This window comes from Canis lupus, chromosome 5 (genome assembly GCF_011100685.1).
Source record: "Canis lupus familiaris isolate Mischka breed German Shepherd chromosome 5, alternate assembly UU_Cfam_GSD_1.0, whole genome shotgun sequence".
NCBI lineage: Eukaryota > Metazoa > Chordata > Mammalia > Carnivora > Canidae > Canis > Canis lupus.
This window is the reverse complement of record NC_049226.1, coordinates 29,800,010-29,821,065: the sequence shown is the minus strand read 5'-3', so window position 1 is coordinate 29,821,065 and position 21,056 is coordinate 29,800,010. Positions and strand designations below refer to the sequence as shown.

General features: G+C 40.3%; 2 protein-coding genes across 13 annotated transcripts in view; one reads left to right on the top strand and one right to left on the bottom strand.

The window, feature by feature from the left end:
• Nucleotides 1-311: 311 nt before the first annotated feature.
• Nucleotides 312-20,019, bottom strand: ANGPTL5 (angiopoietin like 5). Its single transcript, XM_038536381.1, has 9 exons — nt 19,517-20,019; nt 14,808-14,948; nt 13,071-13,215; nt 11,336-11,439; nt 10,586-10,679; nt 8,316-8,416; nt 6,578-6,698; nt 4,353-4,538; nt 312-875 (listed from the first exon to the last, which is right to left on the bottom strand). Exons 2-9 carry the CDS (start codon nt 14,901-14,903, stop codon nt 556-558), a joined length of 1,167 nt encoding a protein of 388 aa, XP_038392309.1. The 5' UTR covers nt 14,904-14,948; nt 19,517-20,019; the 3' UTR covers nt 312-555.
• Nucleotides 18,802-21,056, top strand: part of CEP126 (centrosomal protein 126) — a 101,371-nt gene continuing 99,116 nt past the window's right edge. For 3 of the 12 annotated variants that reach the window (XM_038536378.1, XM_038536377.1, XM_038536379.1), the window contains exon 1: nt 18,802-19,190. Coding sequence is in view for 9 of the 12 variants with exons in the window: in XM_038536375.1 (XP_038392303.1) it covers nt 19,491-19,645 (155 nt within the window). In the remaining 3 variants the exon portion in view is untranslated. Of the gene's footprint in view, nt 19,191-19,447; nt 19,646-21,056 lie in introns of those variants that run through there. The other 9 variants (XM_038536375.1, XM_038536374.1, XM_038536376.1 and 6 more) reach the window with 4 other exon arrangements.

The window sequence follows — 21,056 nt, the reverse complement described above, 5'->3', positions numbered from 1 at the left end:
ATTATTAACCACAACAAAATGTGATAAAAAAGGACTTCATTTGTGCAGCCAACTCTTATTACCTGTAAAATATTGTGGAATCACCTGGAGATAGTAAAGTATTTAAACCATGTGTATATTAATCTGTGCAGTTATTTCTTATCATGGTCTTCAATAGAAATTATCTGTGGATTATAGAGTTAACCATTTTGAATGAATATGGAAGTAAGCATAATGATCTCTTCAATTTTCCTAACAATCTACTATAGTACATGTGCTTTCCAGAGAAGGGACAATGCTTTCAAAGGACAACATACTCCAGGAAAACAAGGTACAATTCATTTAAAACAAATTTTATTACATATTGCTAATGTAGTTAGTAAAAAGCATACACTGAGCTATGTTTTAGAAAACTCTACAAAATTAAAGATCTCTGATTAAACCCTTAACATCTAGATGTCATCTATAGTTAGATTTTGGCTAATATGTTTGAAACCCAGTAAAAAGAGAAACTATGTAAAATATTTTCTATAGTATCAAAAATAACTGGAACACACACTAAAATTTTAAAAAAGATTACTTAAAATATGGGTTGTAGGTTCTTCTAATCTTCATGGAAACAGATTTAATCCTGACAGGTGCACTGTTTTTCGTCCATGTGCCCCATTGAACCCCAGTTGCGAGCAGTTTCCTGGGAAAGTGATGGACGCCGTTCAGATTCGCTAGACCACACTGGTTGAACCACCAGCCGGTGTTGTTATTCAGGCTACTGCAGCTCTTCACTGACTGACCCCCTACAAGACACGCTGGGCGACACCCATCATTGTCAACATCTGAGGTGCTGAAAGGCATTGCATTTTGGTTTTCTTCTTTTCCAGATCCCCGGAACGCATCACCTGGTGAAAATAGGGATTTTTAAAGACTAAATTTAAAGGCGCTTTTTGTCACCTTAACTGACCTTTCCGGACTGTTGTTACAAAGCTTCACATCTAGAGCTAAGGTTTAAATTATTTTCTACTAGATATCATATTAAAGTCTCTCCTCCAGGGCAGCCTGGGTGGCTCAGCGGTTTAGCACCGGCTTCAGCCCCGGGCCTGGTCCTGGAGACCCAGGAACGAGTCCCACGTTGGGCTCCCTGCATGGAGTCTGCTTCTCTCTCTGCCTATGTCTCTGCCTCTCTCTCTCTCTGCCTCTCTCTCTGTGTATGTGTGTCTCTCATGAATTTATGAACAAAATCTTTTTAAAAAATTAAAATAAAATAAAATCTCTCCTCCAGATTGCAATATGCCAAGATCTGGAAATGAAATCCTCAGCATGATGGGCATCTCTGAGTGGACATTTGATATAAAATCACAATCCAAACAGGCATTTGGCTCTTTATGCAGAATCAGATAATTTAAGCCAAATATGATGCTGTACAGATCTGTCATACTTTGGGGAAGGGTGTACAGTACTTGGTAATTAAGAGAAAAGAATGATTTCTACAAAATAATAATAAAGAGTACAGACTAAGTTTCCATGCCCCCACCATCCTCCATCACTCAAATACAGAGGCATGGGTAAAAAGGGAGCTGCCACCATGAGCTGCTTACATTTCTAGGTACACATGTAGGGGCCACCAAATTTATATAAATACCCAGTTGCCTCAAGCATGTAATCAGCTTCATTACTGAGATGTGGCTCTCCACCAGCACATGGAGAGTACTCACAGGAACACTGTGTTTACAAGGCCTACACAGGATAGCATGGGACGGCATCCCTGACAGTCACAAAAACCCGCAAGAGCAAATCCCAGCCAAGGCAGCCCATGTAAGTAAGTAGCTAGGCATGACTCTGGTTTTACTAAAACCATTTAAACAGAAGATTCTGATTAATGCCATTATACCTAGATCTCACTCATGAGTCAACTTTGCTAATTTGGGGGCGACTGAATGAGGTGGTTCTTTGAGCATCTGACCCTCAGTTTGGGCTCAGGTCATGATCTCAGGGTCATGGGATCGAGCCCGGCCTCGGCCTATGGGCTCCGGGCTCAGGGGGGCCGCTGCTGGAGATTCTCCCTGTGTCCCTCCCCACGGACTCTTGTGCATACACACACACTCTCTCTCAAAATAAAAACAAAAACAAAAACAAAAACACCTTTGCTAATCAGTTTGAAAGATTGACTTAAAGTGAAGCTATGTGAACTATCTGAAGAATCCAAAGCCCACATTTGTTTCATTGTGCTCTGAATGTTTGGCATCTCTTGAGACAGGTACTCGAGGAGCCTGGAGGACTTCATTAAGTGCCAGTGGCCCATGCTATGCTCAAGCTCTGCTGACTATTACAGCTTCTTACTCTGCACATCACAGAAAATGAAATGCCAACATTACAGGTGTTTGAGGGAGAATATAATTTTCAACACCCACATAGTGCTATACCTCTCAGAAGTTCAGACGAGAGACATGACACCTAAGGAGCATTGCCTAAATTATATGATCCCTCTACAGATACTTTCCCTGGATAAAGACCAACCATCAGAAGGATCATATGTTATATGTGCTTCTCACTGGGTTACATTTAATAAACGATTTTTAGAATATAATGCATACGAGATGTCTGGCTGGCTCAGTCGGTAGAGCATGTGACTACTGGTCTCAGGTTGTAGCTTCAAGTCCCAGATTGGGTGCAGAGATTACTTACAAATAAAATCCTTAAAAATAATAATATAACATAGTATAATATAATGCATAGGTTTTTAATAACTAGCCCATTAAAACTCACTGCCATGCTTCCTATGAGTGTACTTAGAGAACATGACACTTGGTTTTCTCTGAGAAACCAAACAAAGATTTCTCAAGTTTTAGAATCAGGAGTATTTGTCCCCCTGGAACAACTGTGTTGCTCAAATGTTTGAATTTCATATTTCTATTTTGCTCTGAGGTCAAAATCAGATTTGCAGCTCACCTCTACCATGTACCTGATCATTCTTAACCTCCTAGTTTTATCAAGTTCTATCTCTATGTTCTATTGACACCTTTTCTTTATATTGATTGTGTTATGTGGCCATCTGTTGAAAATTACTTAACCTTATTGGGAAAATGCAGAATATTTTCTGAGGGCAAAGTCTGAGGGCTCCGTGATGAAAACATTTGTGCCATTGTAAATCCTATCCTCTAACTAGATCTTAGTCTAATAGAGAAACTCACACAAACTTTCCATATTTAGGTAGTTCTTTACACTTTACAGATGCAGCATTAAAAATTTCATCATGATTTGAATTTCAGACTTTCCCCTAAAATCCCAAGGCTAACCCCCTCAGATGTCAGGGACTCCACCCAAACTGGGCAACATTTGTGCTCATTTTCCTCCCGCTGTGCCGGGACTCAAGCCGCTGTCTTTGCCAACATTAATCTGCCAAAAGCCTATCCCTTCCTCCAAGTACAGATGAGTGGTTCTCAACTATAAGGATGCCAACATATCCATCTTTGAATACAAATACCTGGGCCCAGACGTACTAAATCGGGTTCTGCAGGAGCATATACTTTCAAAAAACTTTCCCACGTTGAATCTAACATTAACTCCTTGTTAGAAACTACCCTTCCAGGAAGATTTCCTGGATGCAATCAACTGGGATCATTCTCCCCCTCTCAAACCCCCAAAGCTCTATCAGTATTCAGTATTCCACATTTTCGGTTTTCTTTATCCCCCTCTATATTATAATTAGTTAAAGAACTGGGAACACATCTCCCTCATTTTTTGATTTCTAACACTAAATATACACAATAAAGCACCAAGATGAGCAACAGTAGGAGAGCTGAATTTGGTATCATCTCAAACTTAAAATTTCAGCATCAAATTATAAAGTTAACATGAAGTGTTCTGAAGTTCTTAAAAATTAAATTTATTTGGAAATGAGTGCACTAAGTAAGGCATAGTGGGAAAAAACAACCCCAAACTAGTTGTTCTATCAACCTGGCTTCTTGCCCTGGGTCAAGTGTGATGACCTGGGACTCACGGGCAAGTCACTTAATTTTTTAGGCTCCTTTACCTGGAAAGTGAGAAGAGTGGAGATCAGCTCAAAAAACTCTGATTTCTAAATGCAACCTCTCAGAACATGAAAATGTCAGCAATTCCTTCCCAGCCTTCTCCACAGACTCTACTCTGAAGAGTTAATTGTAATTAACCCATAACATAGTTTTAAAGAATATAAGCTCTTCAAAATCATAAAGTGGTTCAATGATCATAGCAGCTTCAAAGCTCAGTTTTCTCTCTTCTAATCTATTTGTTATCAGTTATGTATCCTAGACCAAGAGAAATGCATTACTTTATCTTCTCCTAATACTGAGTCAGCTATATTTAAATATCCTGAATAATTTGAGGAATAAAAAACTTACCAGCATTTCCTGAATACCGTCCTAAGTGTATCTTAAAAAATCTTGTTTCATCTTCTAGCCAAAAGTTATCATATGATGCATAAGCAAATGTGTCATCTTCAGATTCCAATGCAATATACAGCATAAAACTGGTATTTTTCTGATTTACTATGTAAAAAATCTTTTTTAGTCCTAGCCAAAATTCGCCTGTTAAAAAAAAAGTTTTTTAATATATTTTAATACAACTAATATATATATTTTAATACAACCCTTTATTATTGAATGTTTGGAGTTGTTTAGTTTTTAACATTGAAATGTCCCACATAAATTATTTGAGAGACTATATAGCCCTAGCTTGAATTATCAGTGTTTGCCTAATTTACAAAAATTACATATATATGATATATGTAATTACATATCATATATATGATTACATATCATATATATGTAATCTTCCCACTTCTACTTCTCTAGACTGGGGATAACTAGACTGTGAGATATTTTTATCTCACCAAAATAAATTCAAAAATTCATTTAATGACTAAGTAAAATTTCAAGATTTACCTTAAGATATGTCAACAAAAAAGCTGTTGAAATATTATGGCAGGTAACAAAATGATGTGTACTTATAAATGTTAAGAATTTTAACCTCCAGATCACCAGCTCCTAAAAAAAGATTTTTCTGAAAAGGCTCAGCTGAAATTACTTTTTCTTTCAGAATGATGCTCTGTGAATAAACATTTCTTCATTATAATGCAGTGTGTCAGTTACCTATGAATGGAAGTGTGATGGAATGAAACGGATGAAAATGAATTCCAGGATGAATTGGGGAACTCAGTGTTCTGGCTGCTGACCCTTTGCATGTTCCAGCTGATGGCTTTGTACCTTCCCCTGCCCACCCTGGCACAGCCTCTGCCCTAAAACACATTCCTCCAGCTGTATCATAAGATTACAGAAGGAAGTACAGGGTATTGTGGAAACAAACCTCAAAGAGTTTGGGGGACAGTGTGCCAACACTCACATCGGTCAACCTCTAGCTAAGATCCCATGTCCCCCCCAGGGATGAATGGTCACCCCAACTGCACACCCCCTTAGAAGTGAAAAGAACGGGGTACAAGAGCTAAGGTGGGTCCAGCCCACGACCCTCCATTTTAAGTATCTTTGCCATCTTGCCCCTCTACCCAAGCCCTAATAAAGTAACAATATATTTTCCTTAATTCCAAGTTTATTTTAAAAAATATATCAAGTACAGTCTGTACTTGAACATGAAGTATGCCTGCCTGAGGACCTTTGTCTCAAAACTCAGATAATTAAAAAAAAAAAAAAGAAAAACTCAGATAATTTCCCCATTGAAAAAAGCATAAAGTAAGGAAGATGGCAATTCAGTCTGTAGATCTGTGACCACCAAAATCAGGAGGTAGCACATGGCAGAAAATTAGAGATAATGCTGAGAACACACAATACATGAGTTCATGCACTCCATGACCCGGTAGTAATCTAGCCGTGTTCATCAGACCTCATTACATTTCACATCCTTTCTAAATTCATTAGCATGCAGCAGGGATTATAGCAACAGAACTAACACCACCATTTACTAAATCCTGAGATGATGTTATTATGGGATGTTAAGGCTTTTGAATTAAAACAACAGTAACCTAAAATAACAGCACAAAAATGATGAAAATGTAAAACTTCCAACAAAGTTACAATTCTGCAGTGTTCAGAAATACCAGCATTTCTATTTGCCAGCAAAAGTAATACTGTCATAGATTTTAGAATTCTTTTGGGGTTTACAGTTTTCAAATTTTGAGCATAGTGATTTTTATTGATATTTTAATAAAATACTACTCCCAGGTCATGTAACTTGAGTTTGTCCTGCCACACACCTCAGTTCTGCATGCTCGTAGACACAGCGCACACGCCAAGTATTTCAAGGTTTGTGACAACCCTGCCCCCCACACAACGTTTCATTCCACAAATAGTTCTAGAGCATCTTCCAGAATTCTGCTGGGTACACAGTAAATACTTAATAAAGACCCTCAGAACTTTCACTCAACCCCATTTCAACAGGTATCTGGGTTTCCAGATCCCAACGAAAGACCCATTCATTCTAAAGTAATATGACGTGAAGAGAGAGTAATTTGAGAGAGGAAGGATTGCTGTTTTTGCTAATGATGTGACTAACAGAGAAACGGTCTATAGGGGTCATCCCAAAAAGAAGAAAAAGAGGAGAAATAAGATTTGACCTAAAAGGTCGCCAAATCCGTCCAGATAATCACACCACGGCCTTTGGAAATCAATGATCCCGTCAACTCTTTTCTGTATCATGGTCCATCCACCTCCTCGGTAATCCATGTCACACATTACCTAAAACAGATCCAGAAAACACAAAAATTATATACTATCATTTTTATTCATTGACATAAAGCTCATGCTTCACCCTTAAGCCTAAAGAAAGAGAAAACCATTCCACCAAAAGTTTCAATGCAATTGTATGCTATTAATATATTCAAATGTAAATCCCTAGACATAGTGCTGTTTGTTATAAGACAAACTTGTCATTAACCTAATTACTGTCCCTGGTGTCAGCCATGTGTTTGCATATGTAAGTTGGTTGCATTTCAAGCATCGTGAGGTCATCCCCTTATTCCTCAACTCAACTGATATTTTTCAGTTGAGTGGTAATGCTACCAATGTGATGTAGCAAAATGAGGTATTCGCAAATTAACTTTTCCTTTGAATTAAAACACTGATTTTTAAGTGTTAATTAAATATGCCCGTGTGCCTGCCTTTGATTACTTTCCTCCAGACACCTGAAAGGCCTGTGTTCAGACTGGGGTCAGCAGACAGAAAGGTCTGCTCTATGCCCACCTCAGCAGGTATTCCTGGAAGCCCCTGTTGGCACCTGCTCAATACCCCTGCGAGGACTACTGAGGGACCCAACCCAGAGGACAAAATGCAAGCAATCATCCCCATCAGAAACTGCCTGCCCACAGAGAATGGCAGTGTGGAGGAAGGTAGGGAATCAACACCTTCCCACGACCTCAAAAGGTAATTTCACAACACATTCTTGAAAAATTAGAAGACTTCCCTCTCCACATATGTTCAGGGTTCTTTTTGAATCTGTAAGTGAAGCAAGTTAGGTAATTTTAAAATTATTTCCCACCTAAATCCCAATTTTTTGACACCTTGTTAATAGATGTCAAAAATAATGTTAGTAAAAAAGCCATATAATTTAGTGATTTCAAGATGAGAAACTGGCATATCTACTCAGTAGAAAAATTATTTTATTGTGTAATGAAGATTACCAATAAGGTGTGATAGTGACATCATGAACTTTCTTATACACAAAGAGTAAACAAACAATATTATATATAAGTAATGTATATGTTATTGTATATGTAATATTACTAGGCTAAATAATCTTGTCAATAACAGAGAATTTCTGATAGAAATTTCTTCCAGAAATCATAGATAGACATGAGGATAGTTTATTTTATTCAATTTAAAAATTATTTTAATTTAAAAAAGATTTTCTCAATCTGCCTCATACTTTAGTGAAAGGTTTTTATTATTAATTTATTATATAATCACATAAAATCATTTGTCACCTTCAGAGGAAGAGAAATTGGAGACTTTTTAGCAAGCACCAAGGCAGAGCACCCTACTACTTTCTAATATCCACATGCTAATGAAAGCAGGCATTTGTATGCATATTTCTGCTTACTGTAAAGATAATATAAGATCTTACACCATATGGATTTACTTCAGAGTTTAAACATGAAATCTCAAATGGAAAAGTGAAAGAGTCTCAAGTTCTTACAGGTTTGTGGTTTGGGCAGAGAATTTCAGAAAACCAAAATTTTGAAACTGGAACTTCTACCAGTTTATCTTAAAATTTTCAAAAAAAATTAAAACAATTAAAATTTAATATTAATTAAATAGACTGCTTATCCTGTTTCATATAATAAGGAAAAACTTTACCTCAAATGGGTAACTGGATCCTTCCGGGTAGATTATATATAAGCCACTTGGTGTTTTGGTGACAGAGCCAAGGGAATCTTTAATATCAGTGCAATCTAAACCTAGAAAAGTAAAATTTGTTATTTAGGATATTTTCAAGTGTACGTTAAGGCTTAATCATTTTACTGTAGAGATCTGATAGCACTATTTGAAATTATGAGCATAATTTCCATTAACAATATGATAACTTTAACTTCTTAGAAATGAAGAATGATTTCAATTTTAGAAAACAGAGAAAATACACAAAAGAAATGGGATTAAGGAATTCATGTTGCAATCAACCTTCATCAATAATAACACTGTTCTAACAGTGAGAGAGAGATTAGTACTCCATACTGCTTAAATGTTCCATTTGGATTCATTTATTTAATTTATTTCATAGTGATGCATTCTCTAGTCCAATAAATAATGCTCTTTCAGGAATCTAGGCTTGCTTGGGGGTGCATAATGTGTAAAGTAAATATGTATGAATGGGAAGGATAAACCAGATGAATAAGTAGATTAGCTGTAAGTGACACATCCTTGACTATTGGAAACTTCAGAGACTCTAGTTGGGAACCACTATGACAAGAGCCAAAGGGAGAGTACGGGAAATCACTTTCTTCAGCATGAAGAAATTATGCTTGAGGCCAGAGTCTGCTCTGAGCCAATAGTTAGAACTGTAGCGCCTGCAATCACCCTCTCCAAAGCATCCCACTTCCCAGGGGATTATAAACATGGTGTGGATATGGATATTACATTGGATTCTAAGATACTTTACCTTGTATTATCTTTATAAATGTAATAGAATGCAACCTTTACGTGGTTTATTACCCAATTTTAGTATATGTGCTGCCGAAGCGAGCACACGTGATTTATTACCCAGAGAAACAAACACATGAAAGCCTGAGACTCCAGAGCCAGAAGCCTGGGTTAGAGTCCCAGCCCTCTAAGGAGCAGCTGAGAATCCTTGGCTAGGTTTTCCGCTTCTATCCTTATAGTAATACTGCCTAATTTGTAGTGTCATTGTGGCAACTTTACATGGTAAGACATTTTGTAAAGCACTTAGCACAGTGCCTGGCACACAGTACATATCTAGAAAATGTTGTCTACAAAAAATTAGCTGTAAAAGATTGTTTGCTTTCCCCTTTATTTCCAGAAGATATAGATTTATTGCCTTTGTTCTGAAAGGCTAAGAGACATTCTTTTATAACTTTATGCTCAGAGATATGATAGAAGTCCACAAGAGAGGACTGATCTGGGTTAGAATACACTCTCCGCCATCACCATCCAAATAAATGTGAACACATTATTTAACTTTTCCTGGGCTGCCTATTCCTCCTCTGATGATGATCATTTTCACAGCAAACCCTCCTATCATCTGTGCATCAGGCAATATTTGAGGAGATTTTCACGTGCTTAGTCATGTAATCCTTGCAACAACTGCATCAGGTAAGTACTACCAGTTTTCAATGAGGAAACTGCATGAGTTATGGGGAGGCAAGTGGTCTGGCCTTAGAGATACATGAGGTACAATAAAATAATTCAAAATAAAATAACATATGGAAGTGCCCATCTTACACCTGACACTTAGGAGATTCTCAGTAATTGTTTCTTTCCTTCCCTTTGTAAGGAAGAAAGATCACACCCTAGGCTCTCAATAATATTTTTTTACTTGGAACTCTGGCATTAATTCATATTTGAAAGATCAATACAATATTTTTCTTAGAAATGTAGGCCTCTTGGAATTACTACACTGTATATTATTACAAAAAGCTCTAGATTCCACTTTATTTCTGTCTTAAGTTTCTTTTTCTTTTCAAATTTTATGTCCCAATTTGAAATATTTGGAACATATCAAAAATACTTTTTACAGGTGAAAAGAACTCTGAAATTTTCTTTTCTTCTAACTGAAGATTAATTGTGAATAAAATGTAAAGGACAGTCCAGAAACAACTTCCATAAAACTGCCATTTGCAACAGATTCAGGATGTGTGTGCAGCTGTGGCTTTTAGACACTGGAAAACTTTCCTAGCTTTGGAAAGAACATCTGTCTGGGTTGAAGTCTGCCTACCAGCAAGTTGTGCCCCTCTAGGCTGTTAGATAATAGCGAGCTGTATTTTATAAACAAAACCTCTAAATGCACCAACCCATCCAGGAAAATTTGTTTGTTTGTTTGTTTGTTTGTTTGTTTTTCCATCCAGGAAAATTTGAAGACAAGTATGAAAAGTCTGAAATAGCAAATTTCTCACCATGAGACTGAACTGGCCTGTGAGGCAAAGGCTCCAGCTGCTTTCTGAAAACTTCTGTGGTCAGAAGGAGGACCCGGTTCATGAGCTCATTAACCTGAACACACAGACACCACCTTTAAAGCATTTTATATCTGAACAAAACTCCCTCCACTGAATTCTACAGCTGGCATCCACAAGCCTCCTACAAACTCCGCTCTGCAATATATGGCAATACCTACTGCCCCACACTACATCCTGGGCCCCTGCTGCAAGGCCACCCAGGCACTGCCACAGGTAGGGTCGCTGCAGGTGGCTCACACCTGCCAACCTGGTCCAGCTCTCACGCTGCAGGGCTCCAGGGTGGGGCGCCACTGAGGGCCTACTTCTTTAAGTCAGCTGTCCCTGTAGGGGCACCTGAGTGGCTCAGTGGTTGAGCATGTACCTTCGACTCAGGGTGTCATCTCAGGATCCTGGAATCAAGTCCCTGCGGGGAGCCTGCTTCTCCCTCTGCCTGTGTCTCTGCCTCTCTCTGTGTGTCTTTCATGAATAAATAAATAAAATCTTTAAAAAGAAGAGTCACTTGTCCCTGTAAATCTGCCACCACACTGCACCCTCTCCAAGTGACTTTGTATTTGCCTAAGGATTGCTATGATGCCTCTAATAGAGTAAGCAACACATGTCTGGATGTGAACCCATTAAAAAATCATATAGTTGTGCCTCTAATACTATCGATATATATGTACAAAACAACGCAATAGAAAAGATCCGTACCTGATTGGATAAATAATCCAAGGAAGTTTGTTGCTCATCCATCATATTTCTTAGCAGCTTTTTGGTATTTCGTGTGTAGGAAACAATAGAACTTTGCAAATTTCCTTAAATTATAATAAAAAAGTGTTTGCTAAATATTACATTGTTAGAGAAAATAATTAGAGTGAAAAATAATTGTACATGATTTTGGATTAATATGTAGACACAATAATATCTCAATCTATCTAAATATTCCAGTTAGTATAATTTTTAACACGGGACTAACAAAGGGAACAACTGTTTCAATGATCTTAATGAAACTGTGCTTTCTAATAGTTTAGATTATCCCCAAATAATTTAATCTGATGTAACAGAGAGACAACATTCTGAATATTAATTCTCACTTTGTAAGATAAGAGATACAAAAGCAGGAGGTCCAAGGGTCCTCAATTTTTACCATATAAGAAAGGAAAAGGCAATAATCCATATCATGCAAGGTAATTTTCAAAATAAATCTTAAATAAATTTTAATTTGTTCTATTAGTGCTATGTATTTTTTCTTTTTTTAATGCTATGTATTTTTATATAAACAAATGCCAAACACACATATACACAAACAATAAGTCACAGTTTTTTTTTTTTATTTAGTCACAATTTTGGTTGGTTGGTTTCTGATTGAACTTTTCTATATATTTTCCTTTTTAAAATGTTTTTCTTATTTTAAAAGCAATCTTATTCATAGAAGAGTTGCCAGAAGAGTACAAATAACTTCTCCTAAATCATTTCAGAGCATGCTGCCATGATGTCCCTGGATGGTTCAGTCTGTATTTCTTATACCAAAGACATTCTATATAGCACAACCCTCAAAATCAGGAGATAATCGTGGACTATCATATATTTCCCAGACTAAATATAGTGATGATCCTTTATTACAAAAGCATCTTCACAGTATCACATGCATTATTCTTTAAAAGATTATTTCTATATTCCTAATTTTCACTCTCACAGCAGAATCACATTCATAATCTTTGAGATCTATCCCCACTCCCAGCTTCATTCCACTTTTACTCTGGGACTCTCAATGTCTGTTAGATTCCTCCTGGAGTTAGGTATCTGTCTAAGGGACCTATGGGGCACTTGCCAACCTGAGGGCCCAGAGATGCTTATGTTGCACATCCTGGCCTACTGTTTCCATCCGTAGGAGCTGAATCAGGTCATCACCCCCTTCCTTTCCATTCCCCTTCTTCATCCCACCCCCACCCCCCGTGTGCATGTCATAGACCATAAAAATCCCTGCACCATTACTAAAGAGCTGTAAACAAAAACCAAGACTTTGAAAGTTTGTTTTTATGCTTTGCTACATAAATTGGCTGACTTGGTAATATGCCTATTGTACAGCTATTCAGTATTAATGAATTCCCTACTCAAAACTAAGGAGCCATTTTCTAGTGGCTCAGATGGAAGCCCGAAAGTAGCCTTTGATGGGTTGATAAAACACAATTGTCAGTGCCCTCTGGCTTGCCCCTGCCCTCGGTGGTCAGCTGATGCCACAGGGTGACATACAAGGATTCATTCGTTTATTCATCAAATACTTACTAAGCACCTACTACGTGCTAAAAACAGGCAGCCTCTGGCCTAGGATGATCAAGGTACATATAAAATGACCCAAACAAAGGTAAGGTATATTTCCTTGTATGCATAACCTAGAAATAATAAATCATATACCCTTATAGTTGCAGTCATTTTTAATACTTACTACACATGAAATGTTTTTCTTCTCGTGTAATTTTAATTTTAACATCACATGACTCCTCACAGTCTTCCTTACAAACAGTATCATTACTTTTATTCTCATCTTTTGCATTAGATACGTCTTCTACAATATTAACTACTGGAGAATCCTTTACATTGAAAAATAGAAATAAGAAAGGAATACATGAAGTATGTTATATGACCTAATACATAATAAATAAGAAGATACACAGAAAAGGTGAAATTTCAGGACACACACAAGGGTGATCGTTAGAAAAAAACAATGAGCCATTCAGTTAAACTTCTACAAATAAACCTTACAGGTAAATTTTAGGTATGAACAAAAAGCATATGTTTATTCAGTATTTTTGCTCTGCCTTTTTGTTTTCCAATTCCAAAAGGATCTAGTTAGGCTCTACTTTCTGTAACATGGCTCCATGGCCTTGACCTTTAACTGTGGCATGTTTCCATGTTGAACACATGCTATCCCTCATCCAGGCATCCGGCAGTCTGAAGTTCCATGAACATGGCTAAGAAGGTTCCCTGAGATGCCTACACCTCTGTGCCAAATGGACTTTCTGCCACCAGCTATTAGGAATTGGGGGAGGGAAGGGGATTGTGGAAGGCTTGTCGCTTTGGCATAAGTAAAGGTATTTACAGATTTGAAGGGTAAAGTACTCATTGGTGATAACAGTAAAAAAGCATGGAATTTTGCTTTGCAAAATCAATAACAGATGTCATCATGAAGAGCCAACTACAGCTACCATTCCAAAGCTATTTATTTCTGTTGGTAACTATTGGCTTTCCAATATTAAAACAGTGTTTGGTAGAAGTTACCTACTTTAAATGACTGTTAATTAAAAGAAAATAGAAACAAGTTTTACCTTCCTTTGACCTAGGTATTGAGAGAAAGGTAAAGAGCTAATCATATGATAAAAGGTATTTGCCCAATAAGATGCTGGCATTTTGTTACATAGACCTATTTGTAACTCCTTGCTCTTTCCTCTCAACTCCTGTAATAATTGGCATAGTAAATGTTTTCAAAAACCTATGTGACAACTATGTTTTTTTCAGATCTAAATAAGATTTTTAAAGTTTCAGTATTTTAGAGAATTATATTATTAATATTTCTGTAGCTTTCCTAAAATTTATTCTTCCTTTAACCTTGGAACTTTGGAATCTGGTATAGATACCATGGTAAATACGTTGTATAACATTTAAAATGATAAACCAATATTTAAATATGTACAGATCCAATCCCCATCTACTCAGAGTATTGCATACACTTTATTAGGTGTCACTCTGACATTGTAATAAATAAAATTTTCTAATTTCCTAGATAACCACTCACAAGACTGTATTTTAAATATAAACTTATAGAATATTTATTTTTTAAATAGCAAAGCAAATATTTTATTACCTATCAGATATTTCATTATCAAAGTTAACTGGAAAGTTGCCGGCTACTTTTTAACCTAGGCCTGTAATTTCTTTAAAATTTTTTTCAGAAGAAATGTGTTAAGGGTGAATCCTCAGTTTACGGTTTCCTAAGTTTAAAAATAATATAAATTAAAAAAATAATAATATAAATTAAGCAGAGTCTCAGCATTTCTAAATAAACACTCTAATTTTCCATAATTGTATTGGATAACACAATTAATCTTTTCAAACTTTTAATATATATCTTCCTGGAGATATATAATCATACTTCTAGCTAAAATAATATTGCTAAAATTCTTACCGTAGAATGATGTACACAATTACCTTGTATAACTTCTCCACAAATTAAAATAAGTGTATTTAAGAATAAAAGTGAAGCTTGAGAAAGATACATCATATTCTTCCTGGAGAAATGAAACACTTCTTCAAATACCAGTAAGCTCTGTGTGGAAAGAAGTGCGGGCAGAGTCTTCAGTTAAAAGCTCCTGGAAGGTGTACAACAAAAACAGAAGCCAATACTGACTGGTTTCTGTGCTCCTTTGAAACAACACCCTTCATATGAAAAACAAGGTAGCTTGTAGAGATCCTGTCATTTTTAAGTTACACAAACTTTTTAAAATCACTACATGCCTGCTTTTAGAATATAGGCAGTAACTAGATACATAAGTAAATAAAGCATGAATTTATAAGCCCACCTAATGATTATGAGTTGGATTTTGGGGGGCCTTGGGAAAAACACCTTTGATAAAATATCCCTCAGTAATTGGAAACTAGTTTGTATAAAAATAGTAAAGAAGGAGACATGAATGATGAAACAGAAAGGATGTTATATTGAAACTGTTTTTACAAAATGCTAAGCAGAAATGTAGTCAATGTGGACATCAGGGCAGCTAATTCGGATGTAAAGTAAGCTTCCTCCGAATTTAGCTATCGGTGGTGGTTGTATTAATCACATAAATGCCAAATTCCTAGCACTCTGTATGTTTTACATATATATTACTAAAACTTCAAACATTCTGACTGTAAGGGAACCATCACTATTGAAAAATACCACCATTGAGAGCTGACTGAGCAGTCTGTAATAGTCTCCAAATACTCCCAAACACGATTCCTTCTCTTCATTATATAAACATGCCTAAATAGTCACCATGCTACAATTAAATAAAATGAAAGGATCCAAGACTTTCCTGAGTCTTTCTTCCCATTCAAGAGTTAGGCGGCAGGGACCACACCACAGTGTTTCTGGGGCCCGTGATGCTGACTGGGGCACTCCAATACTAATGAAATAATGTCTTAAAACAATTATGTACCCTCTGACTGTGCTTCCTCATACCCACTGTCTAAACCCAGGCACTCTTCTCTCTGCCTCTCAGAGCCTCTTTGGGGGCAGCAGGAGATGGTGGGGGTGCTGGCTCTGCAATCCAACCACCTGGTTTGAATCTTGGTTCCCCAACACCTTTGCTCTGGGTCCTCTGGCAAAGTTATATAATCTTACCATAGCTTAACTACTTCCTTTGTGGAGGAGGATTATGCTGAGGATTCAGTGATTTTACATACATAAGCACTTAGCACAGCGTCTAGGATAAATTAGGCACTCCAGTGTAAGGTGTTAGTATTTTCTATGATTTGGCTTGATCTATAATGCAGCTCTAACATTGCTGACAATATCGGTGACCTTTATCATCTGTATTAGGAGCAGATGAGCACTTATCTTTAATCTTAAATTTCTAGTTGAAGTCTTATGAAATTGTAATGATTATGACAGAATTTCAGTCATTTTAAATCAGCCAGATGTTAAAATTCTTTGTTCACCGCTTTCCCAGAGACAAATCCAGGAAATTCTTACTGGAGCAAGAAAATACTTTTGCAGAAGATGGAAAAAAAAAAAAATAGCCTCCACCAAGATGAAAGTGAAAGCTCAGGAAATTGTCCACCACAGGCTGCTTTGCATAACTCACAAGGTTATTATACTATTCAGATTAAATAAATAATGTGAACATGCTTTGTAACCATAAAGGGGCTATTATTAGCTTCTTACATAAACATTGTTAGCAATTTATGATGTGTGTTCATGAAGTTGGGTGTCTCCTAGGCATCTCCTATCTAGGTCATGTCTGAAACCCAAATCTTACTCTTTGTGCCTTCAGCCTGTCCCTCCCCATTTTAGGAAACAGCAACGCCCTTCATCTGCTTGGTCCAGCCCCAAATCACAGAGTTACATTTGACTTTTTTTTCCCCTTACTTGGAACACAACCATTTCACCCACTTGCCCACAACCATTCATCAACACCTTTCACTGGTTCAAGGTTTAAAATTCTGAACACTTCTAGGGCGTTTCTAGGGTGCCTGACTGACTCAGTCACTTGAATGTCTGGCTTCAGCTCATGTTGTGATCTCAGGGTCCTGATATCAAGTCCGGAAATGGGGCTCCTTGCTCAGTGAGGAGTCTGCTTTCCCCTCTCCCTCTACTACTCCCCTCATTTGTGCTTTCTGTCTCTTACTCTCTCAAATTAAAAAAAAAAAAAAAATCTTCTGAATAGCCCCAGGGAAACAGAACTGTGATGATAGCAATGGGAATAGAATCAAGGTCAATGTCGTGGCTAGGCCAGTTTAAAACTTGCCAAGATAGCCAATGGTCTATGGATACACCTTTGGCCTTTCCCTGCTAAAAGTTATATATTCTATTGTCTTGGCTTTGTCCTGAAGGAAGCTCACGTGTTTTGTGTGTTAAATCAAAACTGGAGGGATCCCTGGGTGGCGCAGCGGTATGGCGCCTGCCTTTGGCCCAGGGTGCGATCCTGGAGACCCGGGATCGAATCCCACGTTGGGCTCCCGGTGCTCTGCCTGTGTCTCTGCCCCTCTCTCTCTCTCTGTGACTATCATAAATAAATAAATAAAAGCTGGATTTGTTGTGGCATTTTAAAATCTCAGTCACCAGATTACATTTCAATTTGAGTAACTGCATACAACTTTGCAAAAACCGTTTTAAGTAGTTTCAACTGGAAAAGTTTATTTGAAGTTTAAAAATGAACATACCTGATTCACAAAGGCAGAGCCATTTCAATGGTGGGTGGATGATTTTTATTTGGTTTGTACATTTTGCTTCCAATCTGAGAGTTCTTCCATTAAAAAACAAATAACAAACAAACCCTGGCTAACACAGTCGGAATTTATATGTTCTTTTATACTGAGTTCCAACAAACAGTTTCAGCCTCTTTTCTTGTTTTTTTTTTCTTTTTCTTAAATAATAAATTTATTTTTTATTGGTGTTCAATTTGCCAACATACAGAATAACACCCAGTGCTCATCCCGTCAAGTGCCCCCCTCAGTGCCCATCACCCAGTCACTCCCACCCCCTACCCACCTCCCCTTCCACCACCCCTAGTTCGTTTCCCAGAGTTAGGAGTCTTTATGTTCTGTCTCCCTTTCTGATATTTCCCACCCATTTCTTCTCCCTTCCCCTCTATTCCTTTCACTATTATTTATATTCCCCAAATGAATGAGACCATAAAATGTTTGTCCTTCTCCGATTGACTTATTTCACTCAGCATAATACCCTCTAGTTCCATCCACGTCGAAGCAAATGGTGGGTATTTGTCGTTTCTAATGGCTGAGGAAAATTCCATTGTATACATAGACCACATCTTCTTTATCCATTCATCTTTTGATGGACACCGAGGCTCCTTCCACAGTTTGGCTATTGTGGACATTGCTGCTAGAAACATCGGCGTGCAGGTGTCCCGGCGTTTCATTGCATTTCAGCCTCTTTTCTATATTTTCAGTTTGCAAAACCAAAATCTCTGCGGCCCAGAGATCCACTCCGCCCAGCACACCTTCCGGGAGGTCTCCACCTTAGATGTGGACTTCGTCCAGAAGGGACGCGAAAGGGACGCGAAAGGGACGCGAGACGGTATGCGTGCAGACCCGGCAGCCACAGGGCAGGGAGGACCCTGCAGAGCATCCCGCGCGGGGAAGATGCAGGGGACCCAGACCCGCCCCAGGAAGCTAGATGGACTTCCAGCTCCAGACCCACGAGCTCCAGTGCTCCATCGACCATCCAGACGACCCCCGCGGCCGTGCCCCCACTCCATCCCACCCATCCCCCCACCGCTCCGCACCCCCACCACTACAGCCTCAGCGTAAAGAAGACTCAGCCCCGCGCTGACAGAGGGACAAGCCCGCGCCTGCGCAGACTCGGTCGCGGGAGCCCGGGTCCCGCCCACGCTAGCCATTGGCTGTCCGGCGCGTAGCCCCGCCCCACCCGGCGCCCTGGTTTCTGTCGCCAAGGACGCGGCGTCCGTTGGTTGCCAAGATGGCGGCGGTGTCTGCGGGACCGCGGCTGCCCTCTCCGCCACTGCAGGGCAAGGTCGACGCCGCAGCCGTCACAGCCAGCGTCGCTGCCGCTCGGGAACCGGGGCTGCCGCGGCCAAGCCTTCCGCGCCCGTGACACGAAGCCCGAGAGACGGAGTGGACGGAGGCCCGAGGACGAGGCCGAGGCTGCCATGACGGAGGCGCCAGCGGCGGGCCGAGAGGCGGCGCGGAGCTGAAAGATGCTGGCTTGGAGGCCGGGCGCCCGGAGCTCGGCCGTGGAACGGGGACGGGGCCCCGAGACGTCGGACGCCGGCGACGGAGCGCTCCTCATCCCCCGCTTGGGCCGCGGGCGCCGCCGGCCTGCCGCCGACCTGTATCCTTCCGGGGATGCGGGCCGGGTAGGCGGTGTGGGCGCCGGCGGACGGCGGGCTGGCCGGGCGGTGGGCTCCCCCGCCTGTGCCCACACCACCCCCGCGCGCCGGGTGGGTGTCCGTGAGCGCCCGACTCTCCCCCGGGGCACCCCTCCCCGCCTTTCGCCCCCACCCCCCGACACCGTTCGGGTCCTTGTGCGCCCGTTTCCCCCGTCGGTGCCCCCCCCGGCCTCCCCCGGGGTCCTCCCCCGGGCTCCCCACCCTTTTCCCTGCTTCCCCCGCCCCGGGCCTCGCTGTTCCAGATGCTCTGGAACGTGGAACTACCGACCTCGTGCGGTGCGGGGGCTGCTCTGTTGCTCAGACAGCGTGGCCATGTTCTGTGCACTGCCTGGTTAATGGTGCTGCGCAGAGGGAAGAGCCCCACAAGTGACACCTCTTTGCGACCTTCGAGAATCGGGTTAGCAGGTTAAGCTAGCACACCCCCGGTTCATTCTCTGGTCTGCGGGTCACCCGGGGTGTGTCCGGTGGTCAGGGGGACAGCCTTCCTCAGAATTCAGGGCGGAGTTCTGTTTTCGGAATGGAAGGCGCTCGTACCCTTTCTGAGGACGATGGGGCGGTGACGGGTGGCGTCGGTGCTGGCGGACGACGGGACTGGTGGTGACGGGCTTGGACTCCGAGCTCACGGACCCTCAGAGTGCTGCCGCACATCCCCACCAGCGCGCTTGGACACCTGTCCTGAGATGCTGCGGTGGATCAGCAAGTAGGCAAAGGCTGTGACGTGCGCGCGCGCCCTGCTCGGGGTTCTGGGGTGCAGACCTGGCGACAGGGAGGAAGGCAGCTGTGCTCCGAGCCTCCTGCAGCTAGCCTGGTCTAGCTTTGCCCGTGCTGGTCCCCAAAACTCATGCTCTCAGAGATGTGTTCTGAAATAAACAGCACCGGTGTGTACGGATTTGATTTTGTTCCCTTGACGTTGTATTTTCATGCACACTGAAGTCCTATAGGACTATAGCACTGACCCTGATTTCGTCTGAATCAGAAAGTAATGAAGCAAGGTCAATGGCTCATGGACAGAGTGTATCTTTCTATCCTTTTCATTCATGAAATAGTCCTAGACTTAATTTTGTAAATTGATGTAGTTGGAACACTGAGTAAACATCAGAGAAAATATTTGTAAATAGAATTAATAGTACCTCAAAGGAACAAAACCAAACATACTTTTTTCTTTTGTAAAGATTTTATTTATTCATGAAAGACACAGAGAGGCAGAGACATAGGCAGAGGGAGAAGTAGGCTCACTGCGGGGAGCCCCATATGGGACTGGATCCCGGGATCACAACCTGAGCCAAAGGCAGATGCTCAACTGCTGAGCCACCCAGGCATCCCTAAATTTTTCTTTTTTAAAAAAAGGTGAAATGTCTCTCATGTTCCCTTCACACTGTGCCTCCTTTTTTCTCATATATATCTCTTTTCCCCTTTGATTTTATTTTAGCACTTATCTTGCCCTCTCTTCCCTGCCTGGTTTATATCCTATTCTCAATTACCTGCTCATGTTCTCTCACCAGCATCCTTGGTCCTTTGCACCCCTATTCCTCTGCTTCATCCAATAGCTACTAGAGTTCTACTTCTCTTGTCCTTCACTTAAGTAAGAAAAATGCTGTCAGAGAAAAATCACAAGACAATACAGACTGGCACCACACAGATTGAACAGTTTCCAGCTTCGCCTGAACAAGAACAGGGATGTCTGTTCCTCTTCATGTCTGTGTGAGGTCTTTACCAATTCCACCTGCTCTCAGTAGACTGTCTTACTACTTCATGAGACAGTAGACACCACGAAGGCTCTCAGCCCCTCTTCACAAGCAACACCCCCT

Excerpts from the sequence above, each read along its gene's own strand:
- ANGPTL5 (XM_038536381.1), bottom strand. The coding sequence starts at position 14,903 with ATGATGTATCTTTCTCAAGCTTCACTTTTATTCTTAAATACACTTATT. Across the intron at positions 11,440-13,070 it reads AGAAAAACATTTCATGTGTA|GAAATTTGCAAAGTTCTATT; the intron begins GTAAGTATTAAA and ends TTATAATTTAAG. Across the intron at positions 4,539-6,577 it reads CGGATTTGGCGACCTTTTAG|GCGAATTTTGGCTAGGACTA; the intron begins GTCAAATCTTAT and ends TTTTTTTAACAG.